The sequence below is a fragment of the Suillus discolor genome (genome assembly GCF_016758755.1).
Source record: "Suillus discolor strain FC423 chromosome Unknown F5147scaffold_9, whole genome shotgun sequence".
In the NCBI taxonomy this organism is placed as follows: Eukaryota; Fungi; Basidiomycota; class Agaricomycetes; order Boletales; family Suillaceae; genus Suillus; species Suillus discolor.
In genome coordinates this window covers 213,885-231,238 of record NW_024541256.1, presented here as the reverse complement: position 1 = coordinate 231,238, position 17,354 = coordinate 213,885, and the positions used below count along the sequence as shown (strand labels likewise).

The 17,354-nt window shown below is 47.1% G+C and overlaps 7 protein-coding genes across 7 annotated transcripts; 3 read left to right on the top strand and 4 right to left on the bottom strand.

Annotated features, from left to right (window-relative positions):
* The first annotated feature begins 322 nt into the window (after positions 1-322).
* F5147DRAFT_677454 (uncharacterized protein) lies at positions 323-3,400 on the top strand. Its single transcript, XM_041436121.1, is given in 14 exon segments — positions 323-355; positions 368-615; positions 668-810; positions 864-1,061; positions 1,114-1,190; positions 1,241-1,320; positions 1,370-1,551; positions 1,597-1,685; positions 1,738-1,838; positions 1,895-1,954; positions 2,007-2,608; positions 2,662-2,855; positions 2,904-3,134; positions 3,185-3,400. 13 exon segments carry the CDS (start codon positions 396-398, stop codon positions 3,246-3,248), a joined length of 2,241 nt encoding a protein of 746 aa, XP_041296569.1. The 5' UTR covers positions 323-355; positions 368-395; the 3' UTR covers positions 3,249-3,400.
* F5147DRAFT_677452 (CRAL-TRIO domain-containing protein) lies at positions 3,401-4,648 on the bottom strand. The gene is made up of 4 exons (XM_041436120.1): positions 4,398-4,648; positions 4,191-4,289; positions 4,069-4,138; positions 3,401-4,016 (listed from the first exon to the last, which is right to left on the bottom strand). Exons 1-4 carry the CDS (start codon positions 4,586-4,588, stop codon positions 3,483-3,485), a joined length of 894 nt encoding a protein of 297 aa, XP_041296568.1. The 5' UTR covers positions 4,589-4,648; the 3' UTR covers positions 3,401-3,482.
* F5147DRAFT_677450 (Alpha/beta knot methyltransferase) lies at positions 4,649-6,563 on the bottom strand. Its single transcript, XM_041436119.1, has 6 exons — positions 5,765-6,563; positions 5,561-5,702; positions 5,442-5,509; positions 5,346-5,388; positions 5,106-5,290; positions 4,649-5,057 (listed from the first exon to the last, which is right to left on the bottom strand). Exons 1-6 carry the CDS (start codon positions 6,434-6,436, stop codon positions 5,019-5,021), a joined length of 1,149 nt encoding a protein of 382 aa, XP_041296567.1. The 5' UTR covers positions 6,437-6,563; the 3' UTR covers positions 4,649-5,018.
* Positions 6,564-9,590: 3,027 nt separating this feature from the next.
* On the top strand, positions 9,591-10,429 carry F5147DRAFT_769935 (uncharacterized protein; the record flags this gene model as incomplete). The annotated part of the gene is made up of 2 exons (XM_041441096.1): positions 9,591-9,818; positions 9,869-10,429. The coding sequence occupies 2 exons, from the start codon at positions 9,591-9,593 to the stop codon at positions 10,427-10,429; spliced, it is 789 nt and encodes a 262-aa protein (XP_041296566.1).
* A 146-nt stretch (positions 10,430-10,575) lies between these two features.
* On the bottom strand, positions 10,576-11,909 carry F5147DRAFT_429384 (PRTase-like protein). The gene is made up of 9 exons (XM_041429797.1): positions 11,630-11,909; positions 11,478-11,546; positions 11,348-11,413; positions 11,257-11,295; positions 11,153-11,204; positions 11,020-11,102; positions 10,911-10,967; positions 10,784-10,860; positions 10,576-10,734 (listed from the first exon to the last, which is right to left on the bottom strand). Exons 1-9 carry the CDS (start codon positions 11,855-11,857, stop codon positions 10,722-10,724), a joined length of 684 nt encoding a protein of 227 aa, XP_041296565.1. The 5' UTR covers positions 11,858-11,909; the 3' UTR covers positions 10,576-10,721.
* Positions 11,910-12,517: 608 nt separating this feature from the next.
* Positions 12,518-14,083, top strand: F5147DRAFT_834467 (uncharacterized protein). Its single transcript, XM_041443911.1, has 3 exons — positions 12,518-12,542; positions 12,597-12,822; positions 12,875-14,083. The coding sequence occupies exons 1-3, from the start codon at positions 12,535-12,537 to the stop codon at positions 13,949-13,951; spliced, it is 1,311 nt and encodes a 436-aa protein (XP_041296564.1). The 5' UTR covers positions 12,518-12,534; the 3' UTR covers positions 13,952-14,083.
* Positions 14,084-14,661: 578 nt separating this feature from the next.
* Positions 14,662-15,990, bottom strand: F5147DRAFT_429246 (Alpha/Beta hydrolase protein). The gene is made up of 2 exons (XM_041429796.1): positions 15,227-15,990; positions 14,662-15,174 (listed from the first exon to the last, which is right to left on the bottom strand). Exons 1-2 carry the CDS (start codon positions 15,895-15,897, stop codon positions 14,922-14,924), a joined length of 924 nt encoding a protein of 307 aa, XP_041296563.1. The 5' UTR covers positions 15,898-15,990; the 3' UTR covers positions 14,662-14,921.
* Between the last annotated feature and the right edge of the window lie 1,364 nt (positions 15,991-17,354).

Genomic DNA, 17,354 nt, shown 5'->3' with positions numbered 1-17,354 from the left:
GATCCTTTAGGCGAGTAACTAAGCTTGAGCCGAGCAGAGTCCAGACCAAACCTTATATATCGTAGTACAGGCATTAATGTATTGCCGTACGTTACATTTTTGCATTGGTCTGTCTAAAATTCATGCAAAGGACTGTGAGCATCCATCACCAACTTTGATGTGCTGGCACACGCTATCGTCAGTCTCCACTTACACTATATTATATTGTACTTGTTTGTTTGATATGGTAGACCTTTGTGATCTATCTCGTCACCTTCGGGATCGGATCGATCAGTGGTTGAACGTCTGAAGTTTAAATTCGGATCAATATTAATAAAATATTGATATATAAATCTTTCAGTTTCGCTTTACGCTGCTCTACAGACTCCCAGTCTACAGTGCCAGTTCACCACGTCATGGGTTTGCGTAGTGTCTATGTCCCCTTAACGCCCATCTTTGACTCGGACAACGACTCGACGTCTCTAGACGGCGATCATGACATGGCCGGTGGCTACGAGTCCCCTTTAACGGACCTGGAAGAGTCAGAAGACAGTGCCGGTAGTAGCGGGTATAGCAGCCTGGAGGAGACATTCAGTGAATCAAGCGGTAGTGAATATGGCGGAAAGACACATCATAGTAAATGCAATTTCAAGCGTAGCTTGATATTCAATGCTGACTTTTACTTCAGAAAAACAACCCGCAAAAAAGCGCGCTAGGGTAGCTAACTTGAAAGCACTCAACACCGGTGTGGTACTAGCAACAAATGGCTCTGGCAGAAAGAAGAAAACCCTTAGTCTCATCGTCACTATGCCGATTGACATTCTTTTCGAGGTCAGTTGATGAGTATGAACCTCACGTGTTGTCTAACCTGCACTCTCCATCAGATTTTTGGCCTTTTGGAACCGACAGACCTTTTGCATCTGTCACGCACGACCAAAGCTTTCCGGAAGGTTCTCTTATCTAATAATGCAGTCTCAGTCTGGAAAGCTGCCCGCGTCAAGCGTGGCGGTGTTCCCAACTGCATGCCTGGCATGTCTGAGGTCGAATGGGCCAACCTGTTATTTGGTGGTTCTCAGTGTTATGTATGTATACTTTCCGTTTTCACATTTTGCACTTTCATGACAACCACCTTAGGTGTGTGGCACCAAGGGAATTATGAGGGTAGACTTCGGTATCAGACGCAGAGCATGTACCTCGTGCCTCAAGAAAAAGTGAGCATTACTTTATGACTATGCCCACATGTACCCAACGATTCGTCAAGCCTGGTCTATAAGCCCAACTTTTCATCAACATTTCCGAGCCTCGATCCGATCATCATGGATTTAACACCGTTCACTAACAGTGGGTACACTTCTACTATGACTTGTTGGTATCTGATCATCCTGAGTAGTCGGTGGATGGGCTCATGGTCATGCCAGTGGCAGCAAGTTTTTTTGGTCGGACGACATACTGAAAGTAGCAGCTCAGTTGGGGATGTATCAGAAGGATGTGCACATGTTCAAGCCAGGTGCCAAGAAAAGGCTGGAAGACTTCAAGCAATCTCGCAAGAGATATGTTCATTCTGTTTTCAATGTAAGATTTCTGCAAATGGTTTTCTTAGATCTGACACCCTCGAAGCATGTTACGGTCTGCGATGCTTGGGTCAATAGGGACCGCGAACATCGTCAATTGACGGTCACTGAGCTTCGCAAGCAAAATAAAGAGTTGTGAGTATATTTCATTGCCTCGTCATCTCATCACGTTTTGATATCCTCCCAGGATTAAAACTAGATTAACTCGCCTGGGCCACGATACCAACGATGTGGCGCGCATGTTACATAATCGTGATTATGCCATCGATAAGGAACTTACCGATGCACGTCAGTGCTTCTACCATCATTGCAATGAATTATCCCCTTATTGCATCAGTTTACAGGGTGGAAACGTTTACTCCCAAGAATCGAGCGCAATCTTTCTGAATTGAAGGAACAGTGGCGTTCTCCAGGATCAAAGGAATGCATCGTGTTCCCGAAAGGGGCATCTGGAAGATATGTTTGACAACTACGTGCGGCAGTTGCAAAGGGGACCCGCACCCCCTTTTGAATTCTTTTTGGAGCGCTGTGATGTCGGGGACTTTATCAACGGTCCGCCTGCTATGAAACCAGAAAGCGATATCAGTGCTTGTCATGCTTTTGCCGACAAATTCCCCGAATTTTGCACTGGGTATGTCCATCAAACGAAGCTGGCACTGATCCAAAGTCTTGGCTCTTTTTCCGGTATATCGCAAGATACCCTGGCGCTACAAAATCAGGGTATCAACACCCCCGAAGAAATCATACTGCAATTAGCCACTTCCATTTTCCAATGCGCTGCCTCACGCTCTCTGCCTCTGATCACATGGGATAAAGTTCAGTATCATAAATGCCACACATATCGCGCATGGTCGACGATGAAAGTAGCTTGCACATTTTCGATCTCTCAATCTGGTATTCTTGCCGCTCGCTCTTTGTTACGTTTAGTTGGCCTTGATGTCAAAACTACGGCTGCAACTACCATGGATCAACTCCAGCATCTCTTTTTTTGCTCCAACTGTCCACCCAAGCAAGAAAACGGGGGATCTTACCGGATGGCGATGGACTGGCGTCGGAGTGTTCGTTCCTGTGTTTGTCTTTTGACAACTTGCTCAATTATGTTGCATTCTAGGTCATCCATTGCGTCGAGCAATCGCACAGAGAACCTCGCTGGGAGCTCTTGAGTGCTGCGCAACTTCAAGTGATCCGAGGCTCACGTGCTCCCGAATATCCTAAAGCTACTGATCCAGTGTGGTACTGTAACCAGTGCGATAGGCATAACGGAAAACCAGTTAACAAGGCTACTGTCATTGATCATATACGATGGTATACCATCACTTCTTCTGTTACACTCACTTTACTGACACCTGGTAGGCATGGAACCACCGTTCCGAAACAAGGAGTCGACTTTAGTTATGACATGGCCCCTGTCGAGCCGCCACCAGGAATGAAGTTCTTCATTTCCCCTCAGCTGCCCCGGCCCTCGACTAAATTCCGACTCCCGACTAAACCCCAACCCCCGAATAATGATTATCGCTGCATACACTGCAATCGCTCACAACGGTGTTTCATATTGGACGGTGTCAAGCAGCACATCAAACACAAGTAAAAAGACATTCCATCCAGTCGTGCCCTACTCATTGAATTTTCTTTAGGCACAAAGTCGGCTCCCCAGTTGAAGGGACAGACTTCTGTAAAATAGTAATGGTCGCTCCGTAACCTCCTTCATCTTTCGCCCCATAAGCCCGTTAATACATCTCTCCAGCGGTCACGTACGCCGACTGATATTTGCCTCGCCAGCCCTAATGTCTATGTACTTACCCCTGACTTTTTGTCTACTGTCAAATGAATGAGACTCATTGAATGCTAAAACGACAATCCATTAAGTACGTTGTATACGTAGATGACTACCGCCAGAGCATGCCCACCAGCTCGCTCGTAGGATATCTATCTCTAAGCAACACCATTCCCTGTCTTCTCATTCGGGTTCCATGGTCCTGCGTCGCTCAGCGAGCACCCGCCTGCACATCTGCACTTGCCACCCAGATCTGCAGGAAGATCCTCTGCACGGATTTCCTGTAATAACTTCTGTTGGTATGAACTCCCAAGAATCTCTATCTTCGATACAGTCACTTCATCCAGCCAAGGTTTGATCAACGACCACACGGTAGAGAAGCCCCACGGCGCATTGATGATGTAAAATTTGCCCATGCATTCCGGATATCGGTCCTGTCCGATCTTTGAAGCCTCGTTTACGTAGTCTCTGACTTGGTAAAAGGAAGAGAGGGAAACGCCTTTCAGATCAAGGATGGTGCAGACCGTCTCGACGGGGTGACCAACAGCTGCAGAGCATGCCGGGAGACGATCTGTGAGAAACCTCTCGTACTCGAGGATGAGACGCTGGAGCAACCGTTCCTTTGTAGTGATGCCGTAAAGTGCTGGGACATTGAGCTTGCCGAGCCGCTCGATGTAGACCGGTCTGCCATCCTGCAAGACAGCGCTTAGCGAAAGAACGGATCTGAAGGATTGTGACGGCTACCTTGTCCATTTTATGGTAGTATTGAGGATAGTATTGATCGACTTGCTCTTTCTCGGTGAAGACAAAGCTCCTGCGGGCGAGATCAGACGAATCGGCACACGAGGTAAAGGCAAGCGACGAACTGCACGATGTCGTCTACCTTCATATCCTGTCTCCACTGCTCAGCAGCTAGTAACATCGCTTTTGCCTTTGGGACATCAAATTTGCGTGCCCGCAGATATCTGCAGACTGGGTCAGTACACACGCCTCGTACGACCAATCGGACATGAACAGTGGGTCTGCGACACAGAGTGCATCTACAGACTCCCAGATCGAGGAGTGGAACATACCGTAGCAGCATCGGATCGTCCATTCTCTCCTCAACGAAATGGCCTTCATCGTGGAGCTGATTCTTCAAGGTCTGAAGGGCATGTTGTTGCGGGACGGTGAGGTTTCCAACCCGCCCTGGCAGTGGACGGAAGTTAGGATCAGTTATGCCGTTTGGCATCGGACTGGCACTGGCTTGTTCAAGTGTGGACATTGTCAAGGGTGAAGCTTAAGTGCAGGCGTTGAAAGTTAAAAATCAGGATCACAGTACAGCAACAGCCTCCACTATTTGGTATCTGTGTTCCAATTACACATTCCACGGCTTTAATGACATACAAGGAACAAAAGGCAGAATACCATAAATCTAGCAAGAATCGCATCATTATTTCCAGAGCCCAGAAACACGAGTTGAGTCGTGTTCTAATGCGAGGGGGCTTGGGTAATCCATCTACTAGTAGTACACGATGCGGCTCAGCGGATAAATTTACGGAGCAACGCAGGTTGAAATGCTACTTGTGTGTGAGGAATGCAATAGAAGGTAGTATGCGAAAAAATGAAAAGAGCGAAATGCTTTCTAAACCTGAAAGCCAATATGATACAACAGATCGATAATTTTTCAGATTTTAGTATAGCAGATGAGGACATCAGACGATGTCCCAGAGCTCTTCTAGACCACAACATAACTGCCAAGAAATGAGAATCCAGTTCAAGGTATTGGCGCAAGGACTCACTTTGCCGCAAGCAACGGACGCGGATAGAGGATAATCACTGATACTGATCTTGTGGTCTACAACATGATCGGCAAAGTCATCGCGGCCCCGAGCCATTGCGCCCACAAAGACAGCAATTGAGTGCGTTTCCGGAAGAGTCGGAAGGTAACGGGAGAGTCTGACAGTGGGAGCATCACCGGAAAGGGCTAAATATGGGATCAGGGATAAGAGAGCATCTACGCGAAGTATGAGTTGACTGACTGAGTTTAATGGTGTTAACAGGAAGGTGGTCAGACACGGGGTTCTGCAACACAAGGTCAGACGATGATTGCAGGTCGAAGAGAATTCAGAACATACCTTGATTACCTTGAGCAGCTTCTCTGGGCCATTGACACCGCGAATAGACAACTTGTGAAGAAGTTGAACTTGAAGAAAAAAAATGAGTGATGAAAACAAGACCAACAACCGTAACTTACCCATTAACCCGCTGAATCGTTTGAAGGTACGAGGAATCCTTACATGAGGATTAACCTCGATGAGCACCCCTTTTGTAGTGTGGATGTACACCTGCAGCAGACCCGCCTTGTTTAGAGGCGAATCCAAAAGCGTCAACAGGCACTGAAGAGGAGAAAAAAAAACTTAGTATAAAAGAATCGCATATCTTTTTCGATACCACGCACCTGATGAGTAATATCGGGACGGGCATCCGCGATATCTCTGCCAGTTTTTGCGAGGATGCCCTGATGATCGTCACAGTTGAGAAGAGTGTACTTGACATCGCCCTCCCTGCCGCCTTTGCCTTTTCCTCCACTTGAAACCCTGTATGCCTCCAAGCAAGCTTGCTCTAGGATGACAAACAACCTTCTCTGAGTCGATGTAACACCGCCACGGGGTACGTGCGCCTGAATTGGCAGCATGGATGGGTTTGCAGGTTGTGGCATAGGATTGGATGAATTTCCAGCCATTTTCCGGGATTTAGCAGGTAGAGGACGAGTGGGACGCTCTGGGCTAGAATTTTCTAAATTGAGCGTGATAGATTCACGTTTTTGAGATTCTTGAGAGTGTGATGGAGATGATGAAGATTGTTGGGTTTGTTGACTAGGCGAATCGTTATCAACCTGCATGGTGGATGTCTCCTTATCGGAGCCTTCCGAATCAGACTCGGCTGAACCGGACCCGCGTCGTCGCTGAGGCCGTTCATCAACGGGAGTAGATTTTGGTCGTGGTGGGGGCACAATCATAGTTTCATCATCTCGTCGTGCATTGAGTAGACTAGCACGGACTGGTGCTGGTGCTGTAGTCGATCCAGAGTGGCGACGACGACGAACAGGGAGTTCTGGAACGGCGGACATAATTCGATGTGGGAGGAAGAGGGAACTGGATGTAACTGCAGATGAACCCCGGATATAAGATCCACAAGTACTTATTCAATTTTGGTTAGAGCACTTAGTATCCGCACTTAAGTTTGGGATAGGTATTATGCAAGTGAAAATTTTCACAAGGTGCTATGTAACAACATTCCAGATCTCACACAATCAGACACAAATACAATATATTTGTTCGCACAAGAACTGTTCAAGCTTGTTAGGTCTCAAAAGAAGATTTTGATGAGCTGGAAAGAGTGGGAAATGAGTTGCGCTATTAAGCCATCCTCTCAATCAACCAACCATCAACTGCCATCTCAGAAAGTGAGCCCAGTCTAGATAAGACAAGTCACCTGTGCTGCGGAAATGGTAAGTTTCAAGTAGCCCCCAGGCTTGTGACAATCTTACCAATTACGAAGTCATGCATGCCAGACTGCACGCATGATGTATGATCATCGTGGAGTCTCGTGGGCCACAGATCAAAGTAGATCGTCCCTACACAACATCTATAATTGTTTACGGAGAGAGCACGACAAGCTTCGTGGCTGAACAGAATCGCTGATTGATACGATCATCAGTACGGGGACATGACAAGTCAATCAGTACGCGTCTCATTAGAGCTCTATGATCTACAAGAATGCGTATTACATACTGAATGTATTCTCATTGTGTTTGCTCAAGCTTGTTTGAACCAATATTACCCATGCGAACTGCTTCCATACCTTCGGGAATTCTTTCGGAAGCGGAACACAGAAATGGAACAATGGAACGCTCCTGTAGTCCTTCGGAAAAATGAAAGGTAAACCTTGCGGGCATCCCGGCGTATGCGGATACCTGTATGAGGCTACTGGGTGTTCATCAATCCGACAAGATCGATGGTAAACTCACGTGCTCACAAATTTCACGAGTGCCTTGCTAAGCCAGTTTTGTAATTTGAGGCGGGGCATGCCCCTAAGACGAACATCGCTTGTGCCTAAAATGCATACAAGGGCGCTATCAACATCTGTTGGAACATCAGCCGAACCGTGTATCTGATGAAGGAAATGCGGAAAGATATGCGATAGCTCGTTTAACCGTTCGCCTAGTAGATATGGAAGAGGGCGATGCACCATTACCGACTGGAATAGGAACCAAGAAAAGATGCGTGAAGTGTCATCCCACTTCGATATTCGAAGTTTAAAACGTTTGTGATAGTCGATAATCTTGCCGACTGGATGAGTGATAACGCGGGAATCGAAGTCGGAGACACTTTACCACTTCAAAGTCAAGTATCCGAGGGTCTCAAGGTCAGACGACGCCCGCGAGGAACACCAAGGTCGATTGTGCGGATGGGGGAGAGCATTTATTGTGGGGTTTGATGAAGCTTAAGTATCCTAGTCTCACGTATGGAGTGCAACCAGGCCCCATTCTTGACTTTGTACCCACAGTGTGAAAATGTCATTGTTGCAGAGGTCCTATAGGAGTTCCAGAGAACAGCGTGATTTCCCAGACTAAACACCATTGACAGAACCAATGTAGCCGAACACCCATCGTGATACGGAATGAAAAACCCATGATTTGAATAAATTGCATTTGAGGAGCTATCGACAGTGCTTTACGTCACAAGCGATGACAGGAATGAACAATCTTGAGACGGCAACAGTCTGTGGCAGAATCAAGTTAGTGTTATCCTTCACCTGACATCTACAATGACAATGAGGTTTCAGGCCCTTACCTCACTCTTTGAGCGCTCGAGGTCTGCTGAGCATCGGCTTTTTCGCTCTGTGCTGACCTATTTAGTGTCAGACGTCAGGGTCCTGAAGGTGCGAAAACAGGTCGACTGCGTCAAATCAAGACCATAATATGTTATTTCGGCTTAGTCTCCCAAATTTGGAACATGAACGAAGATAATTAAGGATTGCAATAGATTCGAGCGCTGAAGAACAGCATTCAGAATAGATGATTTCCTCATCTTCAAAGAGCAGGGGAAGGTGCAAAGCGGACTTGGTCACAAGCCTATCATTAATATTACCGGCGGTCAAGTATGTAGTCCTAGCGGAGTTCCAAACCCAAGCAGCTCGCACGGTCCGGACATCTTCTCCCCCCCTTCTACATCATGATAGCTCACCTTTGGTAGTTTATCAGTAAATGAGTACACTGATTCTTGTATTTCTGCAGCTTGCCATTCTTCCTTGAACTGCAGGTCTCACAGAATATTGCAGTCCCAATATTGGCTTACACTGCCTTTGCCTTGCGAATTTTGTTGTTCATTGGCACGCCCGAAAATTTCTAGTAAGCAAATAATGTCTTCAAAGTGTGTGTTCACAGCCTAAACACAGCAATTGGATAGACGGTCATACTCTTACTGATTGCTGATGTGCTGTGAGAATCGTGTCTTATCGCATGACATGTGTCAATGTGCCCAGAATTTATAGTGAGCACAAATTTTTGAATATCCGTGATAATGTGGTATTTCCATCCAGATTCCTGAGAATAACTATTTAGATGACTTGTAAGTCAGTTCTGATGTGCTGCAAGGCTTGTGTAACTCTGTGTTGTCTTGACTGGGTGTCTGTGCACCCGAAACAGGCGCAAACTGCTGTGTAGATCAGTCTTCATGTCCTACTGGTTACCTTGCCGGAGACTCGAGATCTTCTTCACAACAATTGCTTCGCACTGTTGGATGAATTATAGACATATTGCGGTTGCCAGTTTTATTTTTATTTTTCTCACAGGATTGCGCAGTAAGTGTGTCTTATCATTTATATGTTACTTGACATTTGTCTTGCGGTACACGACAGATGTTCATTGCTGAGGTTAGTACATAGAAGTGAGTGTCTGCATGTGAAATTCTGTAATATGGACACTGCCTAGAAGAAAGTTCAAGTTTCTGAGCTCGAGTTGGTAAGGGCTTTATCAATGACTATCCGCTTTGCAAAACTTTAAGCCATGGCATCCGAGGCTCATATGTTCATGGGTTTGTCTCCCCTCGGTTTGATTCATTTAATCTTATTATTCGTTCATGATATTACAAGTATAGGTTCCATCGCAGCAAAATCAATGCACGTGATCTGTCGCGTCAATATAAGTAAATAAGCTCTAGCCCGCGATTGGTATCAACCACATTTACGATTACACACGAACTATACAACCCACAGCTAATATGAAACCACCCTCTTTATTGGATAACAACAAACTAGTCACTGCATATAGTCATGTCCTGAAAGCGATCACCACATTGCTCACACGGGCGGGCGTCTTCCTCATTTCTCTTGGCATCGACGGTCATATCGTCTCGAGGGGCATCGCCAGTCTTGCTGACTCATTGAAGGAGTTGCAAGGTATAGTCGTAATGATAGAGGAGTGGGTCGACCACGCGATCAGTAGCCAGGTCAGTATTGCCTTCAGTGATTACAGGCGATATCGCTGATGTCGATATAGAAGTCGGAGAACAACACTCAAGCAAATCCGGTAGAAAGTGGGCAAAAAGAAGAGGATGTTGTAGTTTTACCCCGCACCCCGCCACGCAGCACTCACATGAATCAATCTACATGTCTGAGACCTGATCCCACTACGCCCAGCCCCACAGCCCCTTACGGAGTGTCTATACCGTGGTCAGCATTCCCGCAATCTTCGCCTCAGACCACATCGCTATTTTGTCGTGGCATTCAACATACTCCTCTATCCATCCAGAACGCGCCCGCTCTCTTCAATCACATGCGGGCAATACCTACACCTCAAACACCTGCTCGCACAATTGGACTCTTCGGGTCTCCCATGACTTCCAACGTAATGACACCACTTGCATACGGAAGGCATCTTTCTTCAATCGACACTCCTCGTCAAATCCCGCCATTGTTCTGGCGACCGGCACCGAAAGCACATGCGATCAAATTGATGGTACCGGACAGCGCGAGACATAGAAAGAAGGCTGGTAAAGAGAACGAGGAAGTAGCAGTTGCCTCTGCATCGAGCAAGTCAATACCATCACTCCTTGGGTAATCTTTTGTTTGTCCAACTGAGGTATGCAGGCACTCCTCTTACACGATGGATGACTAGCGTAGATTTTGGTCAGCGAACGTACATGTTCATTTATCAACGACTTGTTGTACGTAGATAGATTGCTGGCCTAACAATATCACTGTCCTACAACCTCAACCATTCAGCACACTAAACAAGATACTCGGCCAGGAAGCACGCGGTTAACCGACGAAAAACATGAAGGATCAAAGGACTTCAATGTTTCATGAAAGTCGTCTGAAAGTACCATGATTGACGCTACTCGTACGATTCTTCATTCACAATATCTATATCCATGGTAGGTGATGATGAGACTAACATGCACAGCGAACGCACCTTCGCTCCCCAAAGTCACCCAGACCTGGAATAATGTAGGATTTTTCGTTGAGGCACTGATCAATCCATCCGGTGATCTGGACGATATACTAAGTTGATCAAATATTATTGGCAAATGTCTACTCACCACGCGCAAAGATGGGAATCTACCACAGAATCTCTTCAAACCTTCTGGTGCCGCAATCTAGACGGCGATAAAATGTTTGCTTTCGGATGGAACTCGTAGTAAAACAAACCAAGTTAATGAATATGATTCGCTCTTCTGGAACGCCTTGTTCCTGCAAAACCTCAACTGCCTTCATAGCGGAACCTCCAGTGGCTTTAAAGCGTTGATCAAAAATATGTGGGTCGGAAGAAAATATGGCATACCTAGCATCGGATCAAGGAGAAGTACGTATCGGGATGCGATGTCTTCAGGAAGCTGCAGTTCCAAAGCAGTCAACGCAATGCTCGTCGCAGCGCACATTGTCTACCTTAGAATAAAAGAGCTTCGGAAGAGCAGTCTCCTCATCCTGGTTGCAAAGCCGTTATTTATGACCAGATGATGCAGATACATGATCATACTCGTTGAATCAGAATCTTCCCAATGCGCACGCTACGGCATACTTCTCGAAGACCAGCTTCCATGGCCTGTTACGTTCAGCATTACTAACCATCAGGTCATGTGCTATTCGTACGATGATGACCAACAGACCTCGCCAGCACGCAGGATTGATACTCCACAAATCTTTCCCTCGAAGCCAACACCTTGGTACGTGGCGCCCTTCAGCAGAAACACGTCAATATAGGGGGGAAGATGATGCAGTTTCTTCCTCAACCCATGCGATCCAAAAAGAATGGACATACCGTGGGAGTCTGCACTATCTTTGGGACCACAGGTAGATGATTTAAACTTTCTTCAACAAGTAAACGAATGATCCGGTCAGAGTAAAACAAGAAATCTCCTCGACTTGTGGTTCTATCGCGGATGATAGTGTACAAGGCCTCGAGTTGCGCTGTTTGGGGAAGAGTAAACACTGATGGCGGTAGCGATGCTGGATGCGTTTGAGATGTCGGCGCCGTTGATGCTGCCATTGCTTAATTGCTTAATGCTGGAGCCTGGTACTGATGAAGAGCAGATCCGAACTCTACTCGTGGCTTGTCACGTGCACGCGATTCTCCGCCAAAGGCCCAAAAGTTAAAACCCAGTTTCATGAACACTGTCAGCCACATTCATGTCAAGAACGATACCGCTGAACTCGTACTTACATTGTAATGTTCTACGGATCAGTGCAGTGTTGCAGATTTGTTTTCTTCGCATCTTGGAGCAATGTCTGACAACCGCTAGCGTTTCGAAACAGCCATCACCTTCCGAGTCAATGACGTATACATGAAGCCTTCCGAGTCATGCCTCGCGCACACTGTCAATTACTCTCGGTTCTTGCAACAAATGATGTCCAGTGAGTAGCTGTCAGCCTCATGCGATTGCTTTGATGTCAGCCACTGTCCTTGAGCCCTCCCAGTTCTCAAACGATTTGTGACCTTTCTTCTCTCTTCTCATGGCTCCTGCCATCAGGAATGTTCGCAACATACATTCCGCTCATCTCACCTCAGTCGCTCCTTCATCTACTCTTGCATCATTCTACCTCCCAGATGGGCTACCGGGTTCTGAGATCCCACAAGATGTTTACTTCAAAGGTGGCTCCTTCTGTTTCTCTGTAGTTGCGTTCTCTGCCATTGGATTCCTTTACCGCTCAAAGAATAAAGCCCGAATGTCGAGGTCTGGTCTTCGTGATCTTCTCCCTGCTGTCGACAATTCTGATGCTCCAGCCAGACTCACTGCTGGACGGCCCGCAACGGACATCTCCGCACCATATCTCGTGTCTTCTACCAATGCTGCTTTGGACCCTTGTTATTTCGAAAATCATACTCCCCATCAACTTCATTCCTCAGTCGAAGTGTCCCCCGTCGCATGTCATCCCAGGGTGGAGTTTTCGAATATTTGCAGCGACACAACCCACACAATGTTAATGGAATCTAGCGTGCAGCATCTTTATGCGGTATATCAACTTTTATGAGTTGCTGAAATTGTGGCTCACTACATTCACTCAGTCTACGCCTTCAATGGAACACAGCAAGTCGAATCCTGCCTTTCAAAGTGGAATTGGAGAGTTCCAGCATACCCCCGAAATGGTGCCATTTTACGGGTCTGACTTTTTGGACCCTGAACACAATTCTCATATTCTCTCAATACCGACCATTCCGAGGATTGCATTCGAGGATCTTTCCGACAACAGTATCGCGCTCGTTAACAAAACTTACAACTTCAAGATCACGTCTGTTGGTGCTTCTGTTCGCGAGGGTGATTTTTTGGAACTGCCCAATGGATATTGGCCACGCGCCTCACCTTCTCGATCATCGCTTTCTCCTCGGGGTGCTCGCCGTTACAGTGTTCATGTCGTCGATATTGCCAAGTACACCGACGCGCTCTCTGCTCCTGTTTGTCGGCTACCTGCCTTCCAGGTGGCTCACGAAGATTCTCCGAAATACAGAAAGGAGAGCGAAGACGAGACTGAGAACCAGGCTTCCAGTATTCTTCTAGAGTTCATCGAAGATAGCACTCGACTCCAGCACTTCGAGTTTACTTGTGCAAGCAAGGCGAGCAAAAACCATGACCACGCACTAGGAACTATTTTACAGTTGGACACGATCCTTGTGAAATCAGCACCTGTTTGCCCATGCCTAGTACCCTCTGCTGTCGTTCACTTCCACGGTAAACACCGTCGCTCCCGAGCAGCTTCCTATCAGATCATCTCTGGAACACTGACAGAGCACAGAGACCTTCTCGAGATCCAGCCATTTTCCAGGAGCCCAAAAGAGTCGCGCTGGACACCCGAGAATGGTATGATGGTCATCAAAGTCTACATCCCCTCTACCGATGACCTCTGGGCTGCGTACGTCCCCACCACTGTCACCCTCTCTACGTTCACGTGTAAATGGTCGTCCAAGCTGAGCCTTCGCCTCCGGTTCAGCGGGAGCGCGATGGACACGCCGGAATATTACTTCGATAGTGATGAAGTATTTCAGTGCTGGGTAAAACGCCGAATCCGGCATGGTCGCAACCTTCCCATTGTCGGTCACTTGGACTACGCGGTCCCTCCGCCGCCATTTGTACCGAAGGAGGCTTAGGCCAAACTCTTTTCCTCGGGACATACAAGTCTCGTTGCTGACGTCGTATTGCCACTGCTCACGTATCTCCAACTCTGGTCGTTATTACTTCCTTCCCATGTTTTATACATTCAATGTTTTCGTTTTGTGGAATCTGCCTGCCCTCCTAATCGGTGTGGTGAGGCCAAAAGGACACGAGTTGACGCGAAGACCAATTCATCTTACAGGGTTGTACGTCCCCGCTGGTTGAAGTTGAAAACGGTGATCTAGTGTGCATCTTTTCACTTGACATTGTCAGATATGGTGCATGCGTCGCCTGACGCGGTGAATAAGATGTTGAAGCGGTTGGGGGTTGCTGGATGATTATACCGTTCTTATCTGCTTCCCTCCATGGTCGTTTCCTAAGAAGATGACTCGGAGTGTTGCATGATTATGCATCGATCCTCTGCCCAGTGTTGAAGCATGCTAGACTACTGGTAGTTTCCCACTCGTACATACACACCAACAATTGCAGGTAACTAATATACTCGTATCATAGTTCTCCACTCACGTTGATACATTTGGTGCGTGTGAAGGCCTGTCGTGTGTTACATCTACTCGGATCACCGAAGCGGTCTTTATACGAGGGAGTAAATGGAGTGCGGAAGGAAAGATCATGAGTTTCGTGTACATGTATCACGTGATGAGTACTTGAGTCTTCATGCATTTTTAATTAGACTCACGACTATTCACAAGACTCGTTTATATATATGATATGGTCTGGACTCTGCAGACTCTGTACCAGCCTCTAGATACACGTGTCATGCGAAAAAATACGTTCATCGAGTCGAGATCCGCGGGCAAGGTGAGCGCTCGACAGATCAAACACTGAACTGATGCAATCGATTTGCAGTTTGGATAATATTACAGTTTGCACTCATGATCGACTTGTACCATACGCTGTGCATCCCATCATCATTTCTTTTACGCTGCTTCTATACTTCCAGCCGCTTCAACCACGCAAGAAGGCCCACACCACCTGCATAAACCTTTCCGTCTCTTCCAGCTGCGGGACATGCGCTGAGTCCGCAAATTGTATCCATCGGACCTTCGGAATATGCTGAAAGAAGGGCTCTACAACTATATCCTGTGCTTCATCGTACCTCCCATTGATGAGCAATGTCGTCGCCTGAATATTGTGCAGCCGGTCAATCACGTTCCACGTCCTTAGAGAGCCAGTGATGTAAAATTCATTCGGTCCATTCCTGTTCCCCGAAGATTGAAGATGCGTGACACAGATTGGGACGAAACACTTACATGGTCGAGTACACAGTTGGATCCTTTTCCATCCATGCAAGCCCGTCCACCAGGGACTGAGGCATTGGGTCGAGCCTACACAAATGCCGCTTGTAAAATTCGTTCGTTGCGGCAATATACTCCGGATCTGTTGTTGTATCCGCCGCCTCGTGCTTATTCAACGCATCCTGGACATCCTGCGGCAACTCCTTCCTCAACTCATTTGCGGCCTTAACCCACAGCGCCATACTCGCTGGCGAATCAGCGATCACCAGCTTCCCGAGGCCTTTCGGTTGGCGCGTTGCAAACTCTGATGCCAGCATCCCTCCCCAGCTCTGCCCAAGTACGTTATAGTTGTCATGGATGTTTAAGTGGTTCAGGAGGTTGTGCATCTCGTCAACGAAGAGCTGCACAGTCCAGAAGTCCACGTCTCCGTTCTTCTCTGGGAGATGTGTGGAGCGTCCATTGCCGAGTTGATCATAAAGTATAACGGGTACGTCGAAGAGACGTGTGAGCTCGGAGAGGATGTCGAGGTATTCGTGGGTTGAACCAGGACCGCCGTGAAGTACTACAAGTGGTGTGTTATGTGGGTGGGGAAGAGTACCATACACCTTGTACCAAGTTTTGCAAGGCTTGCCTGCACCAGGAACGTTAAAATCGGCTTCGCCTTCCCTTACTTTGAGTGATGACATGGATTTCTGTGGTTTTGGGGTTACAAGCGATGGTGGGTGGGTTTCGTCAGGTGGGTGATAATGCCCAGTGCGCGTTGACGTTTATCTTATGACTGATCTAGCATGAGAGAGAAGCTTAAGGCCACATGATGGTTGGTATGTCCGGGCCCCGACGGTACGTTCGTCCCGCCCATTCTTCACATTGATAGTAATTCAAGCTTCAGATTCTTCAACCCTTCAATAACATCTGATGTTGACCACGCCTGCAATGTTTGATCTGAATCGATCGCCATCCAAGTTTGTCAGAGTGACATCGAATATCCTGGATCCGGATGGCCTGTCTTATCGTCTTTTTGAGTTGGACCTCCTTGTGACTGTTATCTCATCTGGCATCAACCGTGGGGAGTGGTGCACATGGGTTTTGACTTTTCAAACACGCACAAATGATCTTTTTGTAGAAGTTGCATATATCGCAGTTCGTTCTTACGATTCAGTACCACCATCGAATCCTCTGTGTGATTCATGCCTTGGCCCAGCGTTTCAATCTCGATCTGATTGTCTGCTTTACACAAAACGCTTTCAGTACCTATTCCGAAAACAGAACGAATGGCTACTTACTTTCATTCATCTATGGTCTGTTTATCCTGCCAGGCTCAAGCTGTTCATAAACACTAGAGTTCGGTGCTGCATGATGAGTGGGAATGCATTCAACGCCCTCACGCAGTTCAGACACTCGACTATCACATCCATCGCAAATTGTGTCTTGCCACATGAGGTGATCAGTGTTGTGCAACTTCATTCTTAACCACAAATCATCAGTGCACCTTAGAAATGATCGCCTCTGGTTCCGAGGCAACATCCTGGAAAATACAAATTGAAGGCAAAATAGGGTGTACATATCGTGGAGGTATACAGTTTCGAACTTCCCGAGCGGACTGTAAACTCGGCCAGTGTGACTGTCCGTTACTATTCGTGACACGAGGGTTACTCACGAAGTAACGAATATGGCGTAACCCATAGTACTAGTATGTACCCTAGACTTTCCGTAAGCACACGATGATCTATAGTCACAAAGTCCACACATAGCCTACAGTTTTGCCCACAACTGACCCCGAGGCCCGAGTAGTATTACTAGCTGCTGGCTCTTTTAACCCGCTTCGAGGACTGGCAGGTCAAATCAGGATCCTAAGGCGCGCAGGTGAGTCATGCGGTTGAATCCTGGTTGCACAGTGACCTGCTCATACTCACCCCATATTTAGTGTCACAAACCAATTTCTTGCAACAATCAACATCTGTGTCGCAAGATTGGCCCGCATCCGAACATGCGCTAACAAACATAGGTGCTGTCAAAGCAACAACAACGGCGAGGAAGGAGAAACGCATTTTCTGTGCGAGGTGATATGGAATCTTCTGAGGGTGATCTCGAATGATATCTCTGAGGACGGGGGAACACTATAGGACGACGGCCAGCTTTTATA